The sequence below is a fragment of the Chiloscyllium plagiosum genome, unplaced genomic scaffold, assembly GCF_037043375.1.
Source record: "Chiloscyllium plagiosum isolate Xiang-an unplaced genomic scaffold, Cpla_swu_hap1 HiC_scaffold_9, whole genome shotgun sequence".
Lineage (NCBI taxonomy): Eukaryota > Metazoa > Chordata > Chondrichthyes > Orectolobiformes > Hemiscylliidae > Chiloscyllium > Chiloscyllium plagiosum.
The window spans coordinates 54,659,763-54,682,531 of record NW_028270147.1 but is presented as its reverse complement, the minus strand read 5'-3'; the positions used below and the strand labels follow the sequence as shown (position 1 = coordinate 54,682,531).

The 22,769-nt window shown below is 40.9% G+C and overlaps 1 protein-coding gene across 5 annotated transcripts in view; it reads right to left on the bottom strand.

The window, feature by feature from the left end:
* Window positions 1-22,769, bottom strand: part of mysm1 (Myb-like, SWIRM and MPN domains 1) — a 105,460-nt gene that overhangs the window by 19,353 nt on the left and 63,338 nt on the right. For all 5 annotated transcript variants that reach the window (XR_015758159.1, XM_043699289.2, XM_043699291.2 and 2 more), the window contains 6 exons: window positions 22,500-22,554; window positions 22,345-22,395; window positions 20,820-20,894; window positions 20,270-20,458; window positions 17,537-17,669; window positions 11,253-11,358 (listed from right to left, as the gene is read on the bottom strand). Coding sequence is in view for 4 of the 5 variants with exons in the window: in XM_043699289.2 (XP_043555224.1) it covers window positions 11,253-11,358; window positions 17,537-17,669; window positions 20,270-20,458; window positions 20,820-20,894; window positions 22,345-22,395; window positions 22,500-22,554 (609 nt within the window). In the remaining variant the exon portion in view is untranslated. The remainder of the gene's footprint in view (window positions 1-11,252; window positions 11,359-17,536; window positions 17,670-20,269; window positions 20,459-20,819; window positions 20,895-22,344; window positions 22,396-22,499; window positions 22,555-22,769) is intronic.

Genomic DNA, 22,769 nt, shown 5'->3' with positions numbered 1-22,769 from the left:
GATCAGAATAATTGTAGAATATTGAGCACATAGAGGCTTCGACAGAGGGATATGCGAATTTATGGTCTGCAAGTACTTAGTCTTTAAATACAATGTGTGTGGGTGGTTTGGCTGATTATTTCAATTGATCGTAGACGCTGCATGTATCCTGCCTACATGTCTTGTACATTTGGTGTAATCATTTATTTAAAAGCACTCCTGTGGTTAAAATGAACGACTTTACTAGCCACATTGGCACTATAAAAATAGGATACTCAGTGGGGAACTGTGGAACACAGATTTTGTTACAAAGAAGAAAGAGTTAATAATTTATGATTTGAAGAAGCTATGAGTGTTATTAACACTTTCCTCTGAACTCCACAATTCCCAAATACAGAGTTTATTTGATCCTCATTAAAATAAGAGATCAAAGCTGTTGTAACGAAGCACTCACCGCTCACCTGATTTTCAACAATCAGGATCAAGGAGGGCAAAAATATTCAGGACACAGCTTTTTTTAAAAAAGAGGCCTAAATGCAAGAAAATAAAAGAATTGAGACAACTAACAAGAGGTTGTATTTATATAGTAATCAGAACATAATAAAACTTGCCAAGTTGTTTCAAATGGACATTATAAAGAAAATTTGATTCCCAGTCATATGGAGCAGTATTTGAGAAGCTGGTCAAAATCTTGGTCAAAATAGTAAGTTTCAAGGGATGTATTTCAGAAGCAAAGGGAGACCATAACGAGGAGGGGTTTAAGGAGTAAATTCCAGAGATTAGGACCCACACAGTTGAAGGCACAGTCACCAAAGGAGAACTAAAATTTAGTATGCACAAGAGGTCAGACTTAGAGGAATGCATATTTACATCAGAGGGTTGTGGAAGAAATAGGGAGAAACAAAGCTATAGAAAATTTTATAAGCAAGAACGAGAATTTTATGATTGAGATATTGTTTGTCTTAAGATGTAAATCAGGGAGAACAACAGGATGAGTGAATAAGATTTAGACAACAAAAAGAGGCCACCGTCCAATGTGTCCGCACTGGTAGAAAAACAAGTCACCCAGCTTAATTCAACTTTCCAGCATTTGATCCACAGCCCTGTAAGTTACAGCACCTTCTAAATGAATTGAGGATTTGTACTTCTACTATTGTTAAGATGTGAGTTCCAGACCAACACATGCTCTCAGTTAAAAAACATTTTCCTTATCTTCTGTCTAATCTACTTACCAATCACTTTATTCTATGGCCCTGAGTCACTGACCTCTCTGCAATGGCAAATAGGCCCTTTTCACTCATTCGAACCAAGTCTCTCACAATACTGAATGCCTCAATCAATTCTGCTCATAGCCTCTTTTGGTCAAAAGAGAAAAACGTCAATTTACCCAATCCAAGCCAACTGTGTACAGCTCCAACCATACTTGAAAAGTTCAACATCATCCAGATCAAAATAGTTTACTTGATTAGCATACCATCCAGCACCGTCAACATTGACTCCCTTTACCACAGTCACACAGTGGTGCCATGTGAAGCATCTACAAGGTACATGCAGCAACTCATCATGGCTCTTTGAACAGCACCCTCCAAACCCATGATATCCACTATCTAGAAGAAAAAGAGCTGCATATGTGAGGAAAAGCACAACCTGCAAGTTGCCCTCCACGTCACACACCAGCCTGACTTGGAATTACTGCAGGAATTACTGCTAATTTCCACCGCCACTGGGTCAAAATCCTAGAACTCCCTAACAGCATTGTGGGTGATCCTAGAACACGTGCACTGCACAGTTCAAAGGGACTTTTCATCACGGCCTTCTCGAAGGCCCTTAGGGAGGGGAAATAAATGTTGATTTAGCTAGCAATACTCAATATCCATGAATGGATAAAAATACTTTCCCCACTGTTGCATTTTCCAATCCTAGCAACATTCTCATAAATCTCCTCTTTCTCCAGTACAATTAGATCATTTCTGTAGTGATGTGACAAAAATTGCATACAGTATTCATGTTGTGGCTTAACTGATGATCCATACAGCTCCACCATAACCTCCCTGCTCTTATATTCCATACCTTGACTCACAAAGTAAAGAATTTCACATGTCTTTTTAGTCACTTTGTCAACCTGTCCTGTTACCTTTAGGGATCTGCAGACATTCAATCCAAGTTCTCTCATTTACTCTCCAACAGTATTCTCTCATTGATTGTGTATCACTTCTTGCCTTTCTTGACTTCAAGTGCATCACCACAAACATCTCTATTGTATTCCATTTCCCACTCTTCTGTCCACCTGACCAATCCACTAATATTCTCCTGCAGTTGCAGATTTATCCAAGCTATTCCTAGATTTTTCAAGGATAGAATGTCGGAGCCTAGCCAGGATTGTGTCGAAATAGTTATGTCTACATGTAACACTGGCTTTCAGCAGCAGATTAATGCAACAATGAAAGTAGAAATGGTTATCTTGTGATGGCATAGAGGTGAGGTTGCAAGCTCACCTCGAGTTGCAATACTGATCCTAAATTTGTAAATACTTTAGTTGCTGAGTGTCATCGGTGAACATAAAAAATAACACTGTGTTCAGATTAATTCATCATGAGGTAAGATATAGATGTGAAACGGTAGGAACACCAAAGATAAATCCTTAGGAGGATATCAGAAATAACAATCTGGAAACAGATAGAGAAAAGCCATTGCAAGCAATGCTCAAGTTGCAATTAGACAGGGAAACACTGAGTCAGGACAATTGAAGTCCGACACAAATGCGCGACAGTGGAAAAGAGATAGAAGAGGATGGTATCATAAATCATGTCAAAGGCTAGAGACATGTGAGAATAAGTAGCTTAACTTTGTCACAGTCACACAGGATACAGGATATCATCTGTAACCGTACAGAGTCAATTTAGGAGGCTGAAGCCTGATTGGATGGCTTATGGGTAAGATGGCCACAGATTTTGGAAACAGCAATATATTCATGGACTTTGGAAAAGAAAGAGAAATAACTGGCATAGGTTAATTAATGACACTTTAGCTGAGAATATCTTTAAATATTAATACTGGACATTCCTAAATATATTCCCCAAAATATGTTCAGAATAAACAATAGGTGTACCGCTTTGGATACTGTTGGGGTAGCAGGGGTAAGCTGCAGTGACCGGGTCTGTGGCGCGAGGTCTGGCTCTGAGGCTCAGAAGGGAAAGGGGGAGAGGAGGAGAGCGCTAGTTATAGAAGACTCTCTAGTTAGAGGGACGGACAGGCGGTTCTGTGGACATGGGCGAGATTCTCGGATGGTTTGTTGCCTCCCGGGTGCAAGGGTCCGAGACGTCTCGGACCGTGTCTTCAGAATCCTTAAGGGGGAGGGTGTGCAGCCAGAAGTCGTGGTGCACGTTGGCACCAACAACATAGGTAGGAAGAGGGGTGGGGAGGTCATTCAAGAGCTCAGGGAGTTAGGCTGGAAGCTAAAAGCTAGGACAGACAGAGTCGTCATCTCTGGGTTGTTGCCGGTGCCACGTGACAGTGAGGCAAGGAATAGGGAGAGAGTGCAGTTGAACACGTGGCTGCAAGGATGGTGTAGGAGGGAGGGCTTCAGGTATTTGGACAATTGGACTGCATTCTGGAGAAGGTGGGACCTGTACAAGCAGGACGGGTTGCACCTGAACCAGAAGGGCACCAATATCCTGGGGGGTAGGTTTGCTAGCACTCTTCGGGGGGGTTTAAACTAATTTGGCAGGGGGATGGGATCCGGACTTATAGTCCAGCAAGTAGGCTAGCTGTTTGTCAGGATGTCCAAGAATGTAGGGAGGCTGTGAAGAAGGTAGCACAAATAGGGAATTCTTGCGGACACAGAGATAGGTTCAAGTGCGTATACTTCAATGCAAGGAGTATCAGAAATAAGGTGGGTGAACTTAAGGCATGGATCGATACCTGGGACTACGATGTTGTGGCCATCACGGAAACGTGGATAGAAGAGGGACAGGAATGGTTGTTGGAGGTTCCTGGTTACAGATGTTTCAGTAAGATTAGGGAGGGTGGTAAAAAAGGAGGGGGGTGGCATTGCTAATTAGAAATGGTATAACTGCTGCAGAAAGGCAGTTCGAGGGGGATCTGCCTTTGGAGGTAGTATGGGCTGAAGTCAGAAATAGGAAAGGTGCAGTCACCTTGTTGGGTGTTTACTATAGGCCCCCCAATAGCAGCAGAGATGTGGAGAAACAGATTGGGAAACAGATTTTGTAAAGGTGCAGAAGCCACTGGGTAGTAGTAATGGGCGATTTCAACTTCCCAAATATTCATTGGAAGCTCTTTAGATCAAGTAGATTGGATGGGACGATGTTTGCGCAGTGTGTCCAGGAAGCTTTTCTAACTCAGTATGTAGATTGTCCGACCAGAGGGGAGGCCATATTGGATTTGGTACTCAGTAATGAACCGGGACAAGTGATGGACTTGTTAGTGGGTGAACATTTTGGTGATGGTGACCACAATTCTGTGACTTTCACCTTGGTTATGGAGAGAGATAGGTGCGTGCAACAGGGTAGGTTTTACAATTGGGGGAAGGGTAATTACGATGCTGTAAGACAGGATCTGAGGAGCATAAGTTGGGAGCATAGGCTGTCAGGGAAGGATGTCGTGGAAATGTGGAACTTTTTCAAGGAACAGATACGACGTGTCCTTGATATGTATGTACCTGTCAGGCAGGAAAGAAATGGTCGTGTGAGGGAACCTTGGTTGATGAGGGAGGTTGAATGTCTTGTAAAGAGGAAGAAGGAGGCTTACATAAGGTTGAGGAAACAGGGTTCAGACAGAGCAGTGGAGGGATACAGGATAGCCAGAAGGGACCTGAAGAAAGGGATTAGGAGAGCTAAGAGAGGGCATGAAAAATCTTTGGCGGATAGGATCAAGGATAACCCAAAGGCATTTTATGCGTATGTGAGAAACATGAGAATGACGAGAACGAGGGTAGGTCCGATCAAGGACAGTAGTGGGAGACTGTGTATTGAGTCGGAAGAGATAGGAAAGGTCTTGAATGAGTACTTTTCTTCAGTATTTACGAACGAGAGGGACCGTATTGTTGAAGAGGAGAGTGTGAAACGTTTGTAGAGAAATTGCTGTGGTAGCGAGTCTCTACCACAGACTCGCTACCACAGCAACTATATTGGGGAGACGGGCCGCCTACTTGCGGAGCGTTTCAGGGAACACCTCTGGGACACCCGGACCAACCAACCCAACCACCCTGTAGCTCAACATTTCAATTCCCCCTCCCACTCCACCAAGGATATGCAGGTCTTTGGACTCCTCCATCGTCAGACCACAGCGAAACGACGGTTGGAGGAAGAATGCCTCATCTTCCGGCTAGGAACCCTCCAACCACAAGGGATGAACTCGGATTTCACCAGTTTCCTCATTTCCCCTCCCCCCAGCCTGTCTCAGTCAAATCCATCAAATTCAGCACCGCCTCCCTAACCTGCAATCTTCTTCCCGACCTCTCCGCCCCCACCCCAATCTGTCCTATCACCCTCACCTTGACCTCTTTCCACCTATCACATTTTCGACGCCCCTCCCCCAAGTCCCTCCTCCCTATCTTTTATCTTAGCCTGCTGGACCAACTTTCCTCATTCCTGAAGAAGGGCTAATGCCCGAAACGTCGATTCTCCTGTTCCCTAGATGCTGCCTGACCTGCTGCGCTTTTCCAGCAACACATTTCCATCTCTAGAGTGTGAAACGGACTGGTAAGCTAGAGGAGATACTTGTTAGGAAGGAAGATGTGTTGGATATTTTGAACAACTTGAGGATAGACAAGTCCCCCGGGCCTGACGGGATATATCCTAGGATTATGTGGGAAGCAAGAGAGGAAATTGCAGTACCGTTGGCAATGATCTTTTCGTCTTCACTGTCAACGGGGGTGATACCAGGGGACTGGAGAGTGGCGAATGTTGTGCCCCTGTTCAAAAAAGGGAATAGGGATAACCCCGGGAATTACAGGCCAGTTAGTCTTACTTCGGTGGTAGGCAAAGTAATGGAAAGGGTACTGAAGGTTAGGATTTATGAGTATCTGGAAAGACACTGCTTGATTAGGGACAGCCAGCACGGATTTGTGAAGGGTAGGTCTTGCCTTACAAGTCTTATTGAATTCTTTGAGGAGGTGACCAAGCATGTGGGTGAGGGTAGAGCAGTGGATGTAGTATACATGGATTTTAGTAAGGCATTTGATAAGGTTTCCCATGGTAGCCTTATGCGGAAAGTCAGGAGGCATGGGATAGTGGGAAATTTGGCCAATTGGATAGAAAACTGGCTAACCGGTTGAAGTCAGAGAGTGGTGGTAGATGGCAAATATTCAGCCTGGAGCCCAGTTACAAGTGGAGTTCTGCAGGGATCAGTTCTGGGTCCTCTGTAATTTTTATTAATGACTTGGATGAGGGAGTCGAAGGGTGGGTCAGTAAATTTGCAGATGAAATGAAGATTGGTGGAGTTGTGGATAGTGAGGAGGGCTGTTGTCGGCTGCAAAGAGACTTAGATATGATGCAGAGCTGGGCTGAGGAGTGGCAGATGGAGTTCAACCCTGCCAAGTGTGAGGTTGTCCATTTTGGAAAGACAAATAAGAATGCGGAATACAGGGTTAACGGTAGGGTTCTTAGTGAGGTGGAGGAATAGAGGGATGTTGGGTCTATGTTCATAGATCTTTGAAAGTTGCCACTCAGGTGGATAGAGCTTGTAAGAAGGCCTATGGTGTATTAGCGTTCATTAGCAGAGGGATTGAATTCAAGAGTCGTGAAGTGATGTTGCAGCTGTACAGGACTTTGGTTAGGCCACATTTGGAGTACTGTGTGCAGTTCTGGTCGCCTCACTTTAGGAAAGATGTGGAAGCTTTGGAGAGGGTGCAGAGAAGATTTACCAGGATGTTGCCTGGAATGGAGAATAGGTCGTACGAGGATAGGTTGAGAGTGCTAGGCCTTTTCTCATTGGAACGGCGAAGGATGAGGGGTGACTTGATAGAGGTTTATAAGATGATCAGAGGAATAGATAGAGTAGACAGTCAGAAACTTTTTCCCCGGGTGCAACAGAGTGTTACAAGGGGACATAAATTTAAGGTGAAGGGTGGAAGGTATAGGGGAGATGTCAGGGGTGGGTTCTTTACCCAGAGAGTGGTGGGGGCATGGAATGCGCTGCCTGTGGGAGTGGTAGAGTCAGAATCTTTGGTGACCTTTAAGCGGCAATTGGATAGGTACATGGATGGGTGCTTAAGCTAGGACAAATGTTCGGCACAACATCGTGGGCCGAAGGGCCTGTTCTGTGCTGTATTGTTCTATGTTTATGTTCTATAAATGTGATGAAACTGAAAAAAGAAATAAAGAGGAAATCAACTTTTCTATGTCCTGAAGAGGAAGGGGTCAATGAGAAGTTAAAATGCATCAAAGTGCAAGTTAAAACAGCAAAGGGAGATCTAGAAACAAAACCTATAACAGAAATTAACAGTAAAACAAATTACAATAGGAGTAATAGGGCGTTCAGAGAAGAAGGGACAACCTGAAAGATCCAAATGAGCTTGAAATTGAGGATAACACAAGGTTGTAAACATGCTGAACAATTACTTTCTCCAAATATTAACAAAGGAAGTCATGAGCAACATTCCCTATCCAAACAGAAGAGAGTTCAGATTCCAAGTGCCAACAAACTTTGAAAAGAAAGGCAAACAAAGAGGCAACTCAGACCATTGAATCATCTGCAAATAAACCGAGTCAGTTTGTAACATGGCATAGTGAACTATTATGACAAATCCAGACTACATATTAGATACTGATATGAGTAGGAGGAGACAAGGTCAAATGTATCTGAATAGCTGATCTGCTTACCTTTTAAAGAATTCTCAACAATCACAATGAAAAAGAAGAAAAGCTTCGGGGAGGATGCATATATATGGATGTGATAAAGTTAATACTGATTGAGTGTCACAATTACAATGAATGTGGTGATGTCAGGAGGACTGGCTGGGAGATTAACTTAAGTTCATGAAGGAGCCAGATCTAAGTTAATGTCCTTCTATCAATCCCTGTAATATGTATACCACATCCCTAGTAACATACAATAAACTATATGTTGTCAACAACAGCAAATTTATCTAGTTAGACCACTTTGATCAACTTGAAAGGTTTGTACTATAAGCCCTTAATACTCAGAGGAGCAAATATGTAGAGAGAGCTCAGATATATTTAAGAATAATAGGTTGGAGGAGGGGGGGGATTTTAATTTTCCATACATTGACTGGGACTGCCAGAGTGTTAAAGGCTTAGATAGTGCAGAATTTGTTAAATGTGTTCAAGAACATTTTCTTTATCGATATGTAAATATCTACTAGAGAAAGAGCAAGACTTGAACTTCTCTTGTGAAATAAGGCAGGGCAAGTGACTGAAGTATTAGTGGGTGAACACTTTAGGATGAGTTATCGTAATTCTGTTAGTTTTAAAATTGTTATGGGAAAAGATAAGCCCTCCATAAAAATCAAAGTTCTTAATTGGAGTAAGGCAATTTTTAATGGTACGAGACAAGAACTTTCAAAAGTTGATTGGAATAGACAGTTCACCGGTAAAGGGATGACTGACAAATGGGAGGCTTTCAAAATTGTGATACAGAGTTCAGAGGCATTATGTTCCTGTAGAGTGGAAGATAAGGCTGGTAAGAGTAGAGAACAATAAATGCATAAAGATATGAAATTATGGTCAAGAATAATATATTAGGTATAGACAAATGGGATCAAAGAATCTCTTGAGAAGTATAAAGTGTGTGTGGGCATTCTTAAGAGGAATATCAGGAAGGCAATGAAGGGATATGAGATAGCCTTGGCAATAAGGTTTCAGGATAATCTGAAGAGATTCTACAAATACAATAAGCAGAAAACAGCAACTCGAGAGAGAAAAAGATCCCTTAAAGCTGAACAAGATTGTCTGTGTTTTGAATCTCAAGTGACAGAAGAGATATTGAATGAACATTTTGTGTTGAAGGAAATAAGTAGAGACTACAGAACTCGGAGAATAAATATTGATGTTTCAAAAACAGTTCATTTTACAAAACAGGAAGGTCTTAGAAAACACAAAGATGGATAAATCTCTGGGAACTGATCAATGGGCCAAGGAGTGGCAAATGAAGTTTAATTTAGATACATGTAAGGTGCTGCATTTTGGAAAGGCAAATCAGGGCAGGATTTCTACACTTAATGGTAAGGTCCTGGGGAGTGTTGCTTAACAAAGAGACCTTGGAGTACAGGTTCACAATTCCTTGGAAGTGGAGCTGCAGGTAGATAAGATAACGAAGAAGGCGTTTAGTATGCTTTCCCTAATTGGTCAGGGCACTGAGTATTGGAGTTACGAGGTCATGTTGTGGCTGTACAGGGCTTTGGTTAGGCCATTTTTGGAATATTATGTGCAATTCACAACATCAGAAGGATGTTGTGAAACTTGCAAGGGTTCAGAATAAATTTACAAGAATGCTGCCAGGGTTGGAGGGTTTGAACTATAGGGAGAGGTGGAATTTGCTCAGGCTGTTTGCCCTGGAGTGTTGGAAGCCGAGGGGTAACCTTACAGAGGTTTATAAAATCATGAAGGGCATGGATAGGGTGAAAAGACAAGGTCTTTTCCTTGGGATGGAGGAGTCCAGAACTAGAAAGCATAGGTTTAGGGTGAGAGAGGAAACATTTTAAATGGACCTAAAGGGCAACATTTTCATGTAGAGGTTTGTGCGAGTATGGTGGAAGCTGGTACAATTACCATATTTAAAAGGCATCTGGATGGGTATATGAACAGGAAGGGTTTAGAGGGATATGGGCCAAGTGCTGGCAAATGAGACTAGATTAGTTTAGGATATCTGGTCAGCATGAACGAGTTGGACTGAAGCGCCTGTTTCCATGCTGTACTTCTCTATGTCTCTAAGTGTATCCAAGGACAATGTGAGAAGTTAAGGAAGAAATTGTGAGGCCCATAGCAGAAATATTTGTATCATCAACACAAGTAAGGTGTTCAAGGACTGGAAAGTGGTTTATGTTGTACCTTTATTTAAGAAAGACTGTAAGGAGAAGCCTGGGAACTACAAACCTGTGAGCCTGACATTAGTGGTGGGTAAGTTGGAGATGATTCTGAAAGATAGGATTTACATTCATCTGGAGAGACAAAGACTGGTTAGGGATAGTCAGCATGGTTTTGTGCAAGGGAAATCATGACTCACAAACTTGGGTTGACTTTTTTTGAGGAAGTAATCAAAAAGATTATTAAGGACAGAGTGGTAGATGTTGTTGACATGGACTTGAATAAATGTTTTGACAAGGTTCTGCTTGGCAAACTAATTAGTCAATGGGCCTAACTTCCTAATTCCAAGCCAGAAACTTTCAATGTTTTCCACAGCCAGAAACCTGTAAAATTAAGTGATTATCAGCTGGACACACACGATGTGCAGATATATGGTTTATACACATGGAATTATTGATTAATTGCAGAACTGAGAATGATAATTTTCTGTTAACCAAAGGTATTTGGGTTAGATATAGAATTAGGTCATGGATTAACTTTGATCTCAATGAATAGCAGAACAGTTACACGAGACAAATAACTTCCCAATGTTTCAATTTTTTAGCAAAAATGATCCACCTGTTCTGTGGCACAGTGGTTAGCATCAGGGACCTGGGTTCGATTCCAGCCTCGGGTGACTGTCTGTGCAGAGTTTGCACATTCTCCCAGAGTCTGCATGGGTTTCCTCTGGGTGCTCTGGTTTCCTTCCACAATCCAAAGATGTGCAGGTTAGGTGGATTGATCATGCTAAATTGCCCATAGTGTTCAGGGATGTGTAGGTTAAGTGCATTAGTCAGGCGTAAATGTAGGGTAATGGGGTAGGGGAATGGGTTTGGGTGGGTTACTCTTCGTAGGGTTGATGTGGACTTGTTGGGTCAAATGGTGTGTTTCCACACTGTCGGGATTCTATGATTCTATGAGAAGATAAGCAAAATAAATACTCAAAGGCAACACTGAACTAACAAAGGCTAAGCCAGTGGAGGGAGCAATTAAAATATAATAACTCTACATATCTGGATATCGACATCAGTAATTTAAGAGCAGAACAGAAAGCTTCCGTTGAGCACATTGCTGAAGTTGGGAAGTGGACAAAGAATGGAACACCACAATTTTAAATCATTCCTCTGCATAGAGTGAGGTCATTGCCAATTAAGACAAACAGCCACAAGAAGCAGAACAATGTTGATGAAATTGCTTTCCTAAATTAACAACCTGCATTTTATTACTTGCCTGAGGGACAGCTTGTACTTCTCCATTATCCAGCGTGCTTTATCTATCATTTGCACCCAAAGAGGCTCTTCATTCATTTGCTTCAACTCACACTTATAAGGAAGTCCTGTGTGAAAAAAAAACATAAGTTCAATAATGGCTTTATATGCAACATATTGGAAAACATTACTCTAAATCTTCTATTAAAGAATTTTGCCGAAATTAAACTAAGAGAGAATGACTATTTTGACAGGTACATTAACTGAAATATAACTCTTGCACAGATTTTTCAAAATTCGAATCACTGGCTCGGTCAGCATTTACAGCCCATGCCAAATAGTCTTTGAGAAGTAATGGTGAGCGCCCTTCTTGAACTCTGCAACTGATTTTGGGGGGGCGTTAATACACCTACACCTCTATGAGTAAGGGATTTCCAGAATTTGACCCGATGAGAGCACTAAGTCAGGATGGTGCGTGGCTTGGAGGAGAACTTGAAGGTGACGTTTGCATTCACCTGCTGCCCTCTTGCCCTTCTAGGTAGTAGAGATCATAGGATCTGAAGGTGGTGCTGTAGGAACTTAGGTGAATTTCAAGATTGAAGGAAACTAATATTAAAGTGGAGATGGGAACTTGCAAAAATTACTGTAAACAAAATAACAGCAATATAGTAAATAATGTTGCTAAAAAGTGATAAACCACCTGGACCAGATAATTTCCAAATTAGCATCTTAGGAAAAGTAGGTGAGAACATTGCAGACAGCCTAACTATCAGCTTCCAAATTTCTCTTGAGGAATTGTGTATCTAAGTTGGAAATCCACACATTTCATTTCATTATTTAAGGAACTCAAGGAAAGTAAACCGAGGAATTACAGTATAGACCAGTCAACCTAAGAGCTGTTGTCAGGAAATTACAAAGTCTATATTAAGAAGGTGCTGAAGATTTTCAGCCATTCAGAAAGTAAGCTGGATTTATAAAGAATAAGGCAAAACTGCCAAACTTGGGAGTAGTTGTAATAGTGGACAGGACAGGTATAAAAATAGTAATTATCTGGACTCCAAAAGATATTTGATAAAACTCCTCATAAAGAGAATGAGTTAATGTTGATGTTCTTGAATCAAAGACAAATTAATGATACACAAAAAAGGGAGGCTTTCCATTCTATGAAAATTCAGGCCATAGATTCTATGCACAAAGATCATTGAATGTCATAATCAGGGACTGATAATAAACAAAAAAGACTGATGGAATGTTCATCTTGAGGGCTAGATTAGCAGAGTTTAAAAGTGATCTTCTGGCATAACAAAATTCTGCTTAGATCATACTGAGAGTACTGTGATAAGATCTGGGCCTTGCAGCTGACATATATATTGATCTCAGAGGGAGGGCAACATGGAATTTACAAGGATTATACCTGGATTTGAAAGATTACATGAACATGACTGTACTTCCTGGGATTTGAAGGTTAGGGGGTGCTTTGGTATAAATTGTCAAGTTGTTAACAAGAATAGATGGGAGAAACTATATCCGCTGGCTGGGGAGACTAGGACTAGAGGTATAGTCTAAGAATTACAGTCAGATCTTCGACGAGTGAAATTATTAAACAGATCTTTAAATTATTAAAGAGTAGCAGAAAACTGAAACACACTGCCACAAATGTCAACTGATGCTAGACCAACTAATAACTTTCAATCTGGGACAGATTTTAGTCAATCACAGGCATTAAGGGATATCAAGCACTAGCAGATCAGACATGATTTTATTCAACTGTGCAACAAGTTCAAGGGGCTAAGTGGTCCACTCCTGTTTTTGTATGTCTAAAAGGTAAATACGGAGGGCTGAGGGATCAAGCTTGAATAGATACAACAAATCACTCTTGAAGCTTGGTGATGTGAGTGAATATTTAAATACTGCTGAAATGTTTTGAGAATTTCTGACTTAACCACCTTTTCAGACAGTGAGTTCCAGATTTCCACCACCTCTTGGGTGAAAAATTCTTCTGAACTCTTCGCTTAGCCTTCTATATCTTACCTTAGGGCGTAGCTTTGCTCACTGAGCTGTAGGTTTGATATCCAGACGTTTCATTACCTGGCTCGGCAACATAATCAGTGGCGACCTCCAAGTGAAGCGAAGCTGTTGTCTCCTGCTTTCTATTTATATGTTTGTCCTGGATGGGGTTCCTGGGGTTTGTGGTGATGTCATTTCCTGTTTGTTTTCTGAGGGGTTAATAGATGGTATCTAGATCTATGTGTTTGTTTATGGCGTTGTGGTTGGAGTGCCAGGCCTCTAGGAATTCTCTGGCATGTCTTTGCTCGTAGCCCTTGTAGCCCTACACACGGATGAAAAAAACCACCAATTCGACTGGGACAATACATCTATCCTGGGATAGGCTAAGCAAAGACATACCAGAGAATTCCTAGAGGCCTGGCACTCCAACCACAAAGCCATAAACAAACACATAGATCTAGATACCATCTATCAACCCCTCAGAAAACAAACAGGAAATGACATCACCACAGACCCCAGGAACCCCATCCAGGACAAACATATAAATAGAAAGCAGGAGACAACAGCTTTGCTTCACTTGGAGGTCGCCACTGATAATGTTGCCTAGCCAGATAATGAAACGTCTGGATATCAAACCTACAGCTCAGCGAGCAAAGCTACACCCTAAACCTCAACCTGAGCTACAAACCTTCACAAACCTGACATCTTACCTTAGATTATGGGCCTTGAATAATAACTCCTCTACTAATGAGAAAGTACCTTCCTTTCCATTCCATTTCTGTTGCTCATAATTTTATACTCCTCTCTCAGGCCCCCTCTCAACCTTCACTTCTCCAAGGAAAACAGTCCCAGCTTAATCAGTCTTTTCTCATTGCTCAGACCTTCCAGCCAGGCAGTATCCTGATACAGCTCCTCTGCACCTTCTCTACTGCAAGCACATCCTTCTTTTTACATGGCAACCAGAATTGAATGCAGTACTCCACTTGTGACCTAACCAGCATTTTATACCAGAGTCCCAGCATATCCCTGATCTCTTGCATTAGATGCCTCAGCTAATATGGGCAGGTATCCCATGTGTTTTTCTAAATACCTATCCACCTCCCGTGATAGCTTCAGGAATCCATGGATATGTACACCAAGGTCCATCTGATGTTCAGTACTTTCAGGAGTCCTCCCAATTCCTTGCCTGGTTTGCCTTGTTAGCCCTCTTACTACCTCACACTGTCCTGTGTTGAATTCTGCCCACCTGAGCAGTCTGTTGATAACCTCCTGCAGATTAAGACTATCCTCCTCACTGTTTAACACTACTAATTTTCATGTTGATTCCACAGGAAATGGACGTAAAGATAGACTTCCAATTACAAAAGCATCCCTCTACAATAACCCCTCTGCTTTTTGCCCTCTGGGCCAATTTTGGAGTAAATGTGCCATTTTGTCATGGATTCCATGGGCCCTTAATTTCGCTACCAATCTGCCATGAGGGACCTTATTAGAAGCCTTGTTAAAGTCCATGGAGGCCACATCAAATGCTTACTTTCATCAACCCTCCTGGTTACCTCCTCAAAAAGTTTGATCAAAGTAACAAAGGCCACAAATCAATAACACACTTTCAAGTCAATAGGTAAGATCTCAAAGCCATCATGGGTTCATGGCTGCAAGATAGCAAGGGTATGTTCTGAATATTGAGACGTACATAGCATTCAAGAAAAATAGGAAGTTAAATTAAGGTGGAGGAGCAGCAATTTTAATCAAATACGGCATTAGTGCAATAGTTATGAGAAGACCTTAATTCAGGTGATCAAAGTGCAGAATTGGTTTTGGTGGAGATGAAGAATAGCTGGGGAAATGTCTAAAGGCCGCCTAATAGTAACCACAATGTATGACAAAATATACAAGAAGAAATACTAACTGTTTGTGATAAATGGATGGCAATAATATTGGAATTAAAAAATGTATTGCTGGAAAAGCGCAGCAGGTCAGGCAGCATCCAAGAAGCAGGAGAATAATATTGGAATGTACATTTAAATAAGGTAAATCTGATTAATAACACTAGCATGGAACAGTAGCCAGTTCTTATGATGGTTTTTTGGAGCAACATGTTCTGGAATCAACCAGATTTTGGTACTATGCAATAAGACAGGATTGATTAATGACCTCCTTATAAAGGCACCTATAGGCATCAGTGACCACAATAAGATTGAATTTTATAATCAGTTTGAAAGGAAGAAGACTGGGTCGAAGACTAATATTTTAAACTTTAAGGGCAACCAAGTTGGCATGAAAGCAGAGTTACCTGAAGTGAACTGCCATACTAAGAGAGGACATAGGTCAATAGAGAAGCAGTGGTAAACATTTAAGGGGATATCTCAAAATACTCAGAATAAGAATATTCCTTCAGCAAAGCAAAAATCCAAAGGGTGGACCCACATGCTGTGGTTAACTAAAGTAGTTCAGAAAAGCATCCAAGTTGAGGAAAAAACATTTAAATGTGTAAAGATAAGTGACAGCTGAGATGATTGGTCAAAATATAAAGAAAAGACCAGGATGACTACAAAGGTTAATCAAGCGCAAGAAATTAAAGTATGACAGAAAACTAGCTAGGGATGTAAAAACAGATAACAAATATTGTTCTAGTTATCTAAACAGGAAAAGAGTAAGCATAGTGAGTGTTGGTCCTTCAGGGGGTGAGAATAGGATCGTAGATTATAAAGAAATTACAGATGAAATGAACAAATTTTGCTTCTGTCTTTATCAAATAGAATAAACATCCCAGTAATCGCTGTAAAAGAGAAGGGGGAAGGAAGTGAGGAACTTGGTAAAATTACAATCATTCAGGAAGCAGCTGAACAAACTGATAGAGCTGTATGCTAACATATCCCTGGGTCCTGATGGACTTCATCCTAGATTTTTCAAAGAGGTGGCTTATGGGGTAGTAGATTCATTAGCATTAATTTTCCAAAATTAGCTAGACACCGGAAAGTAGTAAGCTTTCTATTCAAAAGGAGGGAGGGAAGCAGAAGGAAGGAAACTAAGTAGCTTAACATCTGTCACTGGAAGGTGTTAAGGAGGTTATAACTGGACACTAGGAAAAATCCAAGGTAATCAGAAAGTCTCAGCATAGTTTTGAGGAAGGGAAATCATGGTTGTGCATAAAAGGATATTGTGCAAAGTATAAAACATGCACAGAAGAGGACACAGAAGTTTGTAGACTGATATTGATAGCTTGAGTGAGTGGGCAAAAATCTGGCAGATGGAATATAACATAGGAAAAAGTGAAACTGCTCACTGTGGCAGGAAGTATATTCTCTAGAAGAAGGACAATTTCAAAATGTTGACATACACAGGAATCTAGGTATCCTCATGCTTGACTCACAAAAGATTAGTATACATATACAACAACTAATTAAGATGGCTAACGGAATACAACCCTTCATTATGAAAGGAGTTGAACATAAAAGTAAGAATGTTATGCTTCAGTTGTAAAGGGCATTGTGGGACCACATCGCAATTACAGAATCTAGTTTTGGTCTCTTTATTTAAGGATGACTGAAAATGCATGGGGCAGCAGGAGAGGGAAGCACTCACAAGAGGTTTACTAGATTGATACCCAGATATGACGAATATTGGGAGAAAGGAAGGACTGCAGATGCTGGAGATCATAGCTGAAAATGTGTTGCTGGAAAAGCGCAGCAGGTCAGGCAGCATCCAAGGAGCAGGAGAATCGACGTTTCGGGGATGAGCCGTTCTTCAGGAATGAAGAAGGGCTCATGCCCGAAATGTCGATTCTCCTGCTCCTTGGATACTGCCTGACCTGCTGCGCTTTTCCAGCAACACATTTTCAGCTATGAGGAATACTGGACAGTCTGGCTTGTTTTCAGTGAAGCCTTGAAGAGGGAGACTTGATTGAAGTACATAAGAATCTGAACAGTTCAACAAGGCAGAGGTGGAAATATTGTTCCCTCTTGTGGGTAAGTCCAGAACTCAGTATGGTTTAACATCAAGCGTCATCTTTTTAGGGTAGAGATGAGGAGATTTTTTTCTCTCAGGTAGTTGTGCAAATTTGGAACTTTGTTAGATTCAATACGGTCTTATGGAATGGTTCTAGGGGCAAAATGACCTACATCTGCTTCAAATTCCCAGGTCCCTGTGCTCATAGAAAATAGGAATTCAGTGTCTGCATTAGGTCCAGATTGAAATATTCCAGTGGAGGAAGAGGACAAAGAATAAAAGGGAAGACCAAATGTTGGCTTGCCTGCCTGACAAACATTAGGTAGAAAGTTTTCAATTACCAGTACTTACGGAAATGGCCATCTGTGCTGAGTTCATCACTAACTATAAGACATGTCACCTGGGAATAAGGTAAGGAGTTAGTTCTATTGTATGGACTGATGATCATCCCAACGAACTGAGCTCCTCCACGTGAAAAGTAATTCTGAAATCAATTGAAACTAGTAATCAGATTTGTGAATAAAAAATTGGAGTTTTTTTATTCTATACATTCATATATGGAATATTAGGAAGAAAGCTTGATGAATAACAATGACTGCTCAAATCATTAATTCAAGCTTGAATTGCTTGAATATTCTTCTTGTTGCACATTCACATCACTAACCATCTCATAGAAATATACAGCACAGAAACAGATCCTTCGGCCCAACTCGTCTGTGCCGACCAGATATCCGAAACTAATCTAGTCCCATTTGCTAAAATTTGGCCCATATCCCTCATTTACCCATCCAGGACCTTTTATATGTTTAGATCAGAGTGGTGCTAGAAAAGCACAGCAGGTCTGGCAGCATCCGAGGAGCAGGAAAATCAATGTTTCGGGTAGCCTCTAGGGTGGAAAGATAAAGAAGGGGTGTGAGGGGGGACTGGGGAGAAGGTAGCAAAGAGTACCTTCCCCCACCCTCCTCTCTGACCTATCCTCACCCCCATTCAACTTTTGTACTCTTTGCTATCTTCTCCCTAGCAACCCCTGCCCCCCCACCCCATTTATCTCTCCATCCGGGAGGCTCCCTGCCTCTATTCCTGATGAAGGGCTTTTGCCCGAAACGCCGACTTTCCTGCTCCTCGGATGCACCACTCTGATCTAAATTCTGGTTTCCAGCATCTGCAATCCTCACTTTTGCCTTTTATATGTTGCAATTGTACCAGCCTCCACTACTTCTAGCAGCTCATTCCATACAAGCACCACCTTTAGGTCCCTTTTAAATCCTTCCCCTCTCACCTTAAACCTATGTCTTCTAGCTTTGGACTCCCCCGTCCTGAGGAAAAGACTTTGTCTATTTATCCTATCCATGCCCCTCATAATTTTGTAAACCTCTATAAGGTCACCCCTCAGCCTCCGATGCTCCAGGGAAAACAGCCCCAGCCTGTTCAACCTCTCCCTATAACTCAAACCCATCAACCCTGGCAACCCTGGTAAATCTTTTCTGAACCCTTTCAAGTTTCACAACATTTTTCCGATAAGAAGGAGACCAGAACTGCACTCAATATTCCAAAAGTGGCCTAACCAATATCCTGCAACATGACCTCCCAACTCCTGTACTCAATACTCTGACCAATCAAAGAAAGCAAACCAAATGTCTTCTTCACTATCCTATCTACCTGCGACTCCACTTTCAAGAAGCTATGAACCTGCACCCCTGTACAGACGCAACATAACTTTCCAACTCCTGCACTCGATGCACTGACCAATAAAGTCAAGCATACCAAATGCCTTCTTCATTATCCTATCTTGCTGCAACTCCACTTTCAAGGAGCTATGAACCTGCGCTCCAAGGTCTCTTTGTTCAGCAACACTCCCAGGACCTTACCATTAAGTGTACAAGTCCTGCTCTGACTTGCCTTTCCAAAATGCAGCACTTTACATTTATCTAGACCAAACTCCATCTGCCACTCCTCAACCCAATGGCCTATCTGATCAAGATCCTGCTGCACTCTGAGCTAACCTTCTTGGCTGTCCGCTATATCTTCAACTTTAGTGTCTCAGGGTGAAAAATAATTGATGAACCAGATGCAATACCAAACAGAAATGAGGAACACAATGTTAGCTTGACTTTCGATGCTGGCACAAGTGCAGCTGACCATGAGAAGGAGGTTTCCCTAAGCTTGGCTAATTTTGTAGAATCAGGATAATTTCAATAATTTTTGGCAAGTTGTGTGTCTTGTACCTGACAGTACAGATTCAGAAGGTGCAGAAAGTGGCTGTAGTTGGTTTTAGGGGCTTATTGCAGTATTGAAATTAAAATATTAAAAAACAAATTCTGGCACGGCCATTGGTTGGGCAATTGACCGCCCAATGATCAATGACCCCTCCAGTTCTTACAACACTAGTTGCCAAAGCTGAACTTGGTATAAAGAAGCCAGTCAGTTGGTCCTCCTCCCTTGTGTATTCTTTTCCTGTTACTTGAAACATAATTCCTGAGCAAACCTTTTCCCCTTTTTGTATGCAATTCACTGCACTTACCTGATATTGAGTATTCCAAGTACCCTTGCATTAACTTTTAAAAATGCCTAAACAAGTTTTAGGTTGTAGTGTTTTCTGTAGAGTCTGCTTTGATTTTCCATTCACCAAAGATCCCAAAATCCCTACAGTTGCAAAGACACTAATACATCAATGAACTAAAACCATTTGAATGCAATAACGAACCCATCAATATCTGTCAGGGAATAGCACAGGTAATCTACTAAAGCTCTGTTTACTCCCTGAGTTCTACTTCATTTAAAAGAAAATTGTAGTGTAGTCTATTTACCTAATGGAGCAGGAGATGAAAGAAGAATATCCTTTACAACACTGCTCATATTTCAGAATACCTTATTAGCTCATTCACTAGTAATAATCTTGGATGTTAAAATTCTTTCCTTATAATTGAATGATCCCCACTAAGAATAAATGATAATTCATTCCATAATTGTCTCTTCATAATCAGGATCTGGACAGAAATGAAAGATGCACTTAAACTATTTTTCTTTAAGTCTCTGAGAAGAAAGTAGAATTTTATAAATTCTGGAACTTTGCAGCATTTATACCTGGTATTTAGCCTGGGTGTCAATGTCTCTTAAGGATGGATTGGGATCAAATGCAGGATGGGAATGGTACCATCCAACAATGCTGTACCCTCTTCCAGCTAGGGCTTCGGATGCCTGTGTTTGTGACACTGGGTCCATCTCACATTGTAATCCTGTGCTTAAGCTGTTACATGGCTCTGCGACACAGATCTGTAAACAGGAAATAATCTTTCACTGAAGATATTGATTTTCACAAGCATGTCAAAATAATTTTCATATCATCAGGGCAGTGTTTTGCAAACATTCTCTGTTAATTCAACATTCCTATTTCAGCCATTATTTATATGTTTCCATTCATTCACCACACATTTTCTCATTTGAATTTTAAGAAATATCATACATCCATTTGATTTTTTTGCCAATTTTAATGATCTTTTACAACTGTGATAATACAGCTGTTTTAAAATGACGTACAAAGTTAAAATAAACCTGAACATGCTAACTTATTTCTCAGGCAATGAAAGAAAAGGGACGACCACGGAGGTTAAAACAAATCCAAAATTCCAATTACCTCTAATATTTTCTTTCCCGATGAATATCGCCCACCTAACAAGCCGATCACTTCTGCCATTGACACATGGGCATGCTAAACATGGAGGATATAAGAATATTACTTCAAACAAAACACAAATTCATGCATTCAACAAATTACTCTGCATCTACGATATCCTGCTTATAACAAGTACAAAAGTATTGGGCTCAATTTTATGCCCCCGCTCCTGAAAGCCGGATGAATGGGAATAAGTAAAATCCAGCAAATTTCTTCTCACTAGCCTACTGCCCATTCCTGATCTGCCTTTGGATTATACAAGACTTTAGTAAACCACCTCAGCTATTTCACGCATTGCACTGGCTTGTGTTGGGGAATTCCTTTGAGCATCCTCTGGACATACTTCCTTCGCAAGATCATTCTCCAATCAATTGCCTCTTGAATATAGTTACCCACTATCTCACGTCTTTACCAAGATCCTCAACTTACTTAAGATTCTCAGCATGGTGGCCCCACCTGTAGTCCAAGACCAGTACACAGGCTGCAGATCCACTCACCATCCTGACTTACAAACACATCACTGTTTCTCTAGGGTTGCTGGGTCAAAATCCCAGAACTCTCTACCGAAAAGCTTTAGGGATGTTACTACAAATGAACTGTAGTGACTCAAGAGACAGCTCATCACTACTTTTTCAAGGGCAACTAAGGGTAACATACAGGAGGAGAAAGTGAGGACTGCAGATGCTGGAGATCAGAGCTGAAAATGTGTTGCTGGAAAAGCGCAGCAGGTCAGGCAGCATCCAAGGAACAGGAGAATCGACGTTTCGGGCATAAGCCCTTCTTCAGGAATCTTCTTAAGGGTAACATACAACAAAGCTCACATCACATGATTGATTTTTTTTTCTAAATGTCTACCAAGTATTTTATAGGACACCTTATTCCATATTGAAGTCATTTGTTACCTTTTCCCTTAAGAATAGAGTCACCACTAAACAATATATTTGACTCTTAGGTAGCATCAATATTTGGCACAAACGTGTGAAGTCTTGCTAGGAGGACCATGCTGCTTCCTGTATATTGGACAACTTAAGCTTGTACTTGCATTTGCATTATCAAGATCTGTCTTATAAAAGTTTAATTCTTTAGCTTGGTTCTCAAAACATAATGAAATGTTACATTTTGTAGATGAAGATGATATGTATTGGAGATTTGCCTTCAAATTTAAAAGATTGATGTTTCTCTGTTATTACACAATTTATTTATTACAATCAACAGGCTCAAATTTAACACATTAAAAGCACAGATACAAATTTTAAGCAACTTAAAAAAATCAAAAACTTGTTGTGCATTGCACTGATTTTTTAGGATACACACATTGGTATGCTTTTACGTTTTTAACATGTTAAAATTTTCCACAGTCCTGTTGAATTTATTAATCACTTCTGGCAAGAATAGATTCAGCTATTATTCTAGGCAATATAATTTCATGGTAGCAGTCATGTGCACCTCTATTACATGGAGAAAAACGAATGCTCCTTTTTCTTACCATATCCATCACTAGCAATGCCTCTGAAGCTACCTTCACCTGAAATGGCTCCTGAAATGAAAACACTATTTACCAACAAGCATACAAGAATTTTAAAAATAGAACACAACAAAGTAAAATCATCTTTATCTGAAGAATTTAGATAAGATTCTTACTGGTTTCTCTTCACTGAAGCAGTGACACGGGATAAGCTGGAAAGGGTCAAAAGAGCTACGGAGAGCAAATGAGGCAAATTATTAAATCATCAAATGCATAAACAACAGTGAGGTAGGGCAAATCAACTTTTACATAAGTTTTCTCTTGCTTCAGATTTTAAGAAATACTAGGGTTTTGTTTTAATGACTGAGCAGCCAACCAGAAGAATGGCTGACTACTCACTTCTTTGAGGGGAAACAATGTCAATCCCCATTCTCAGAACTAGACAC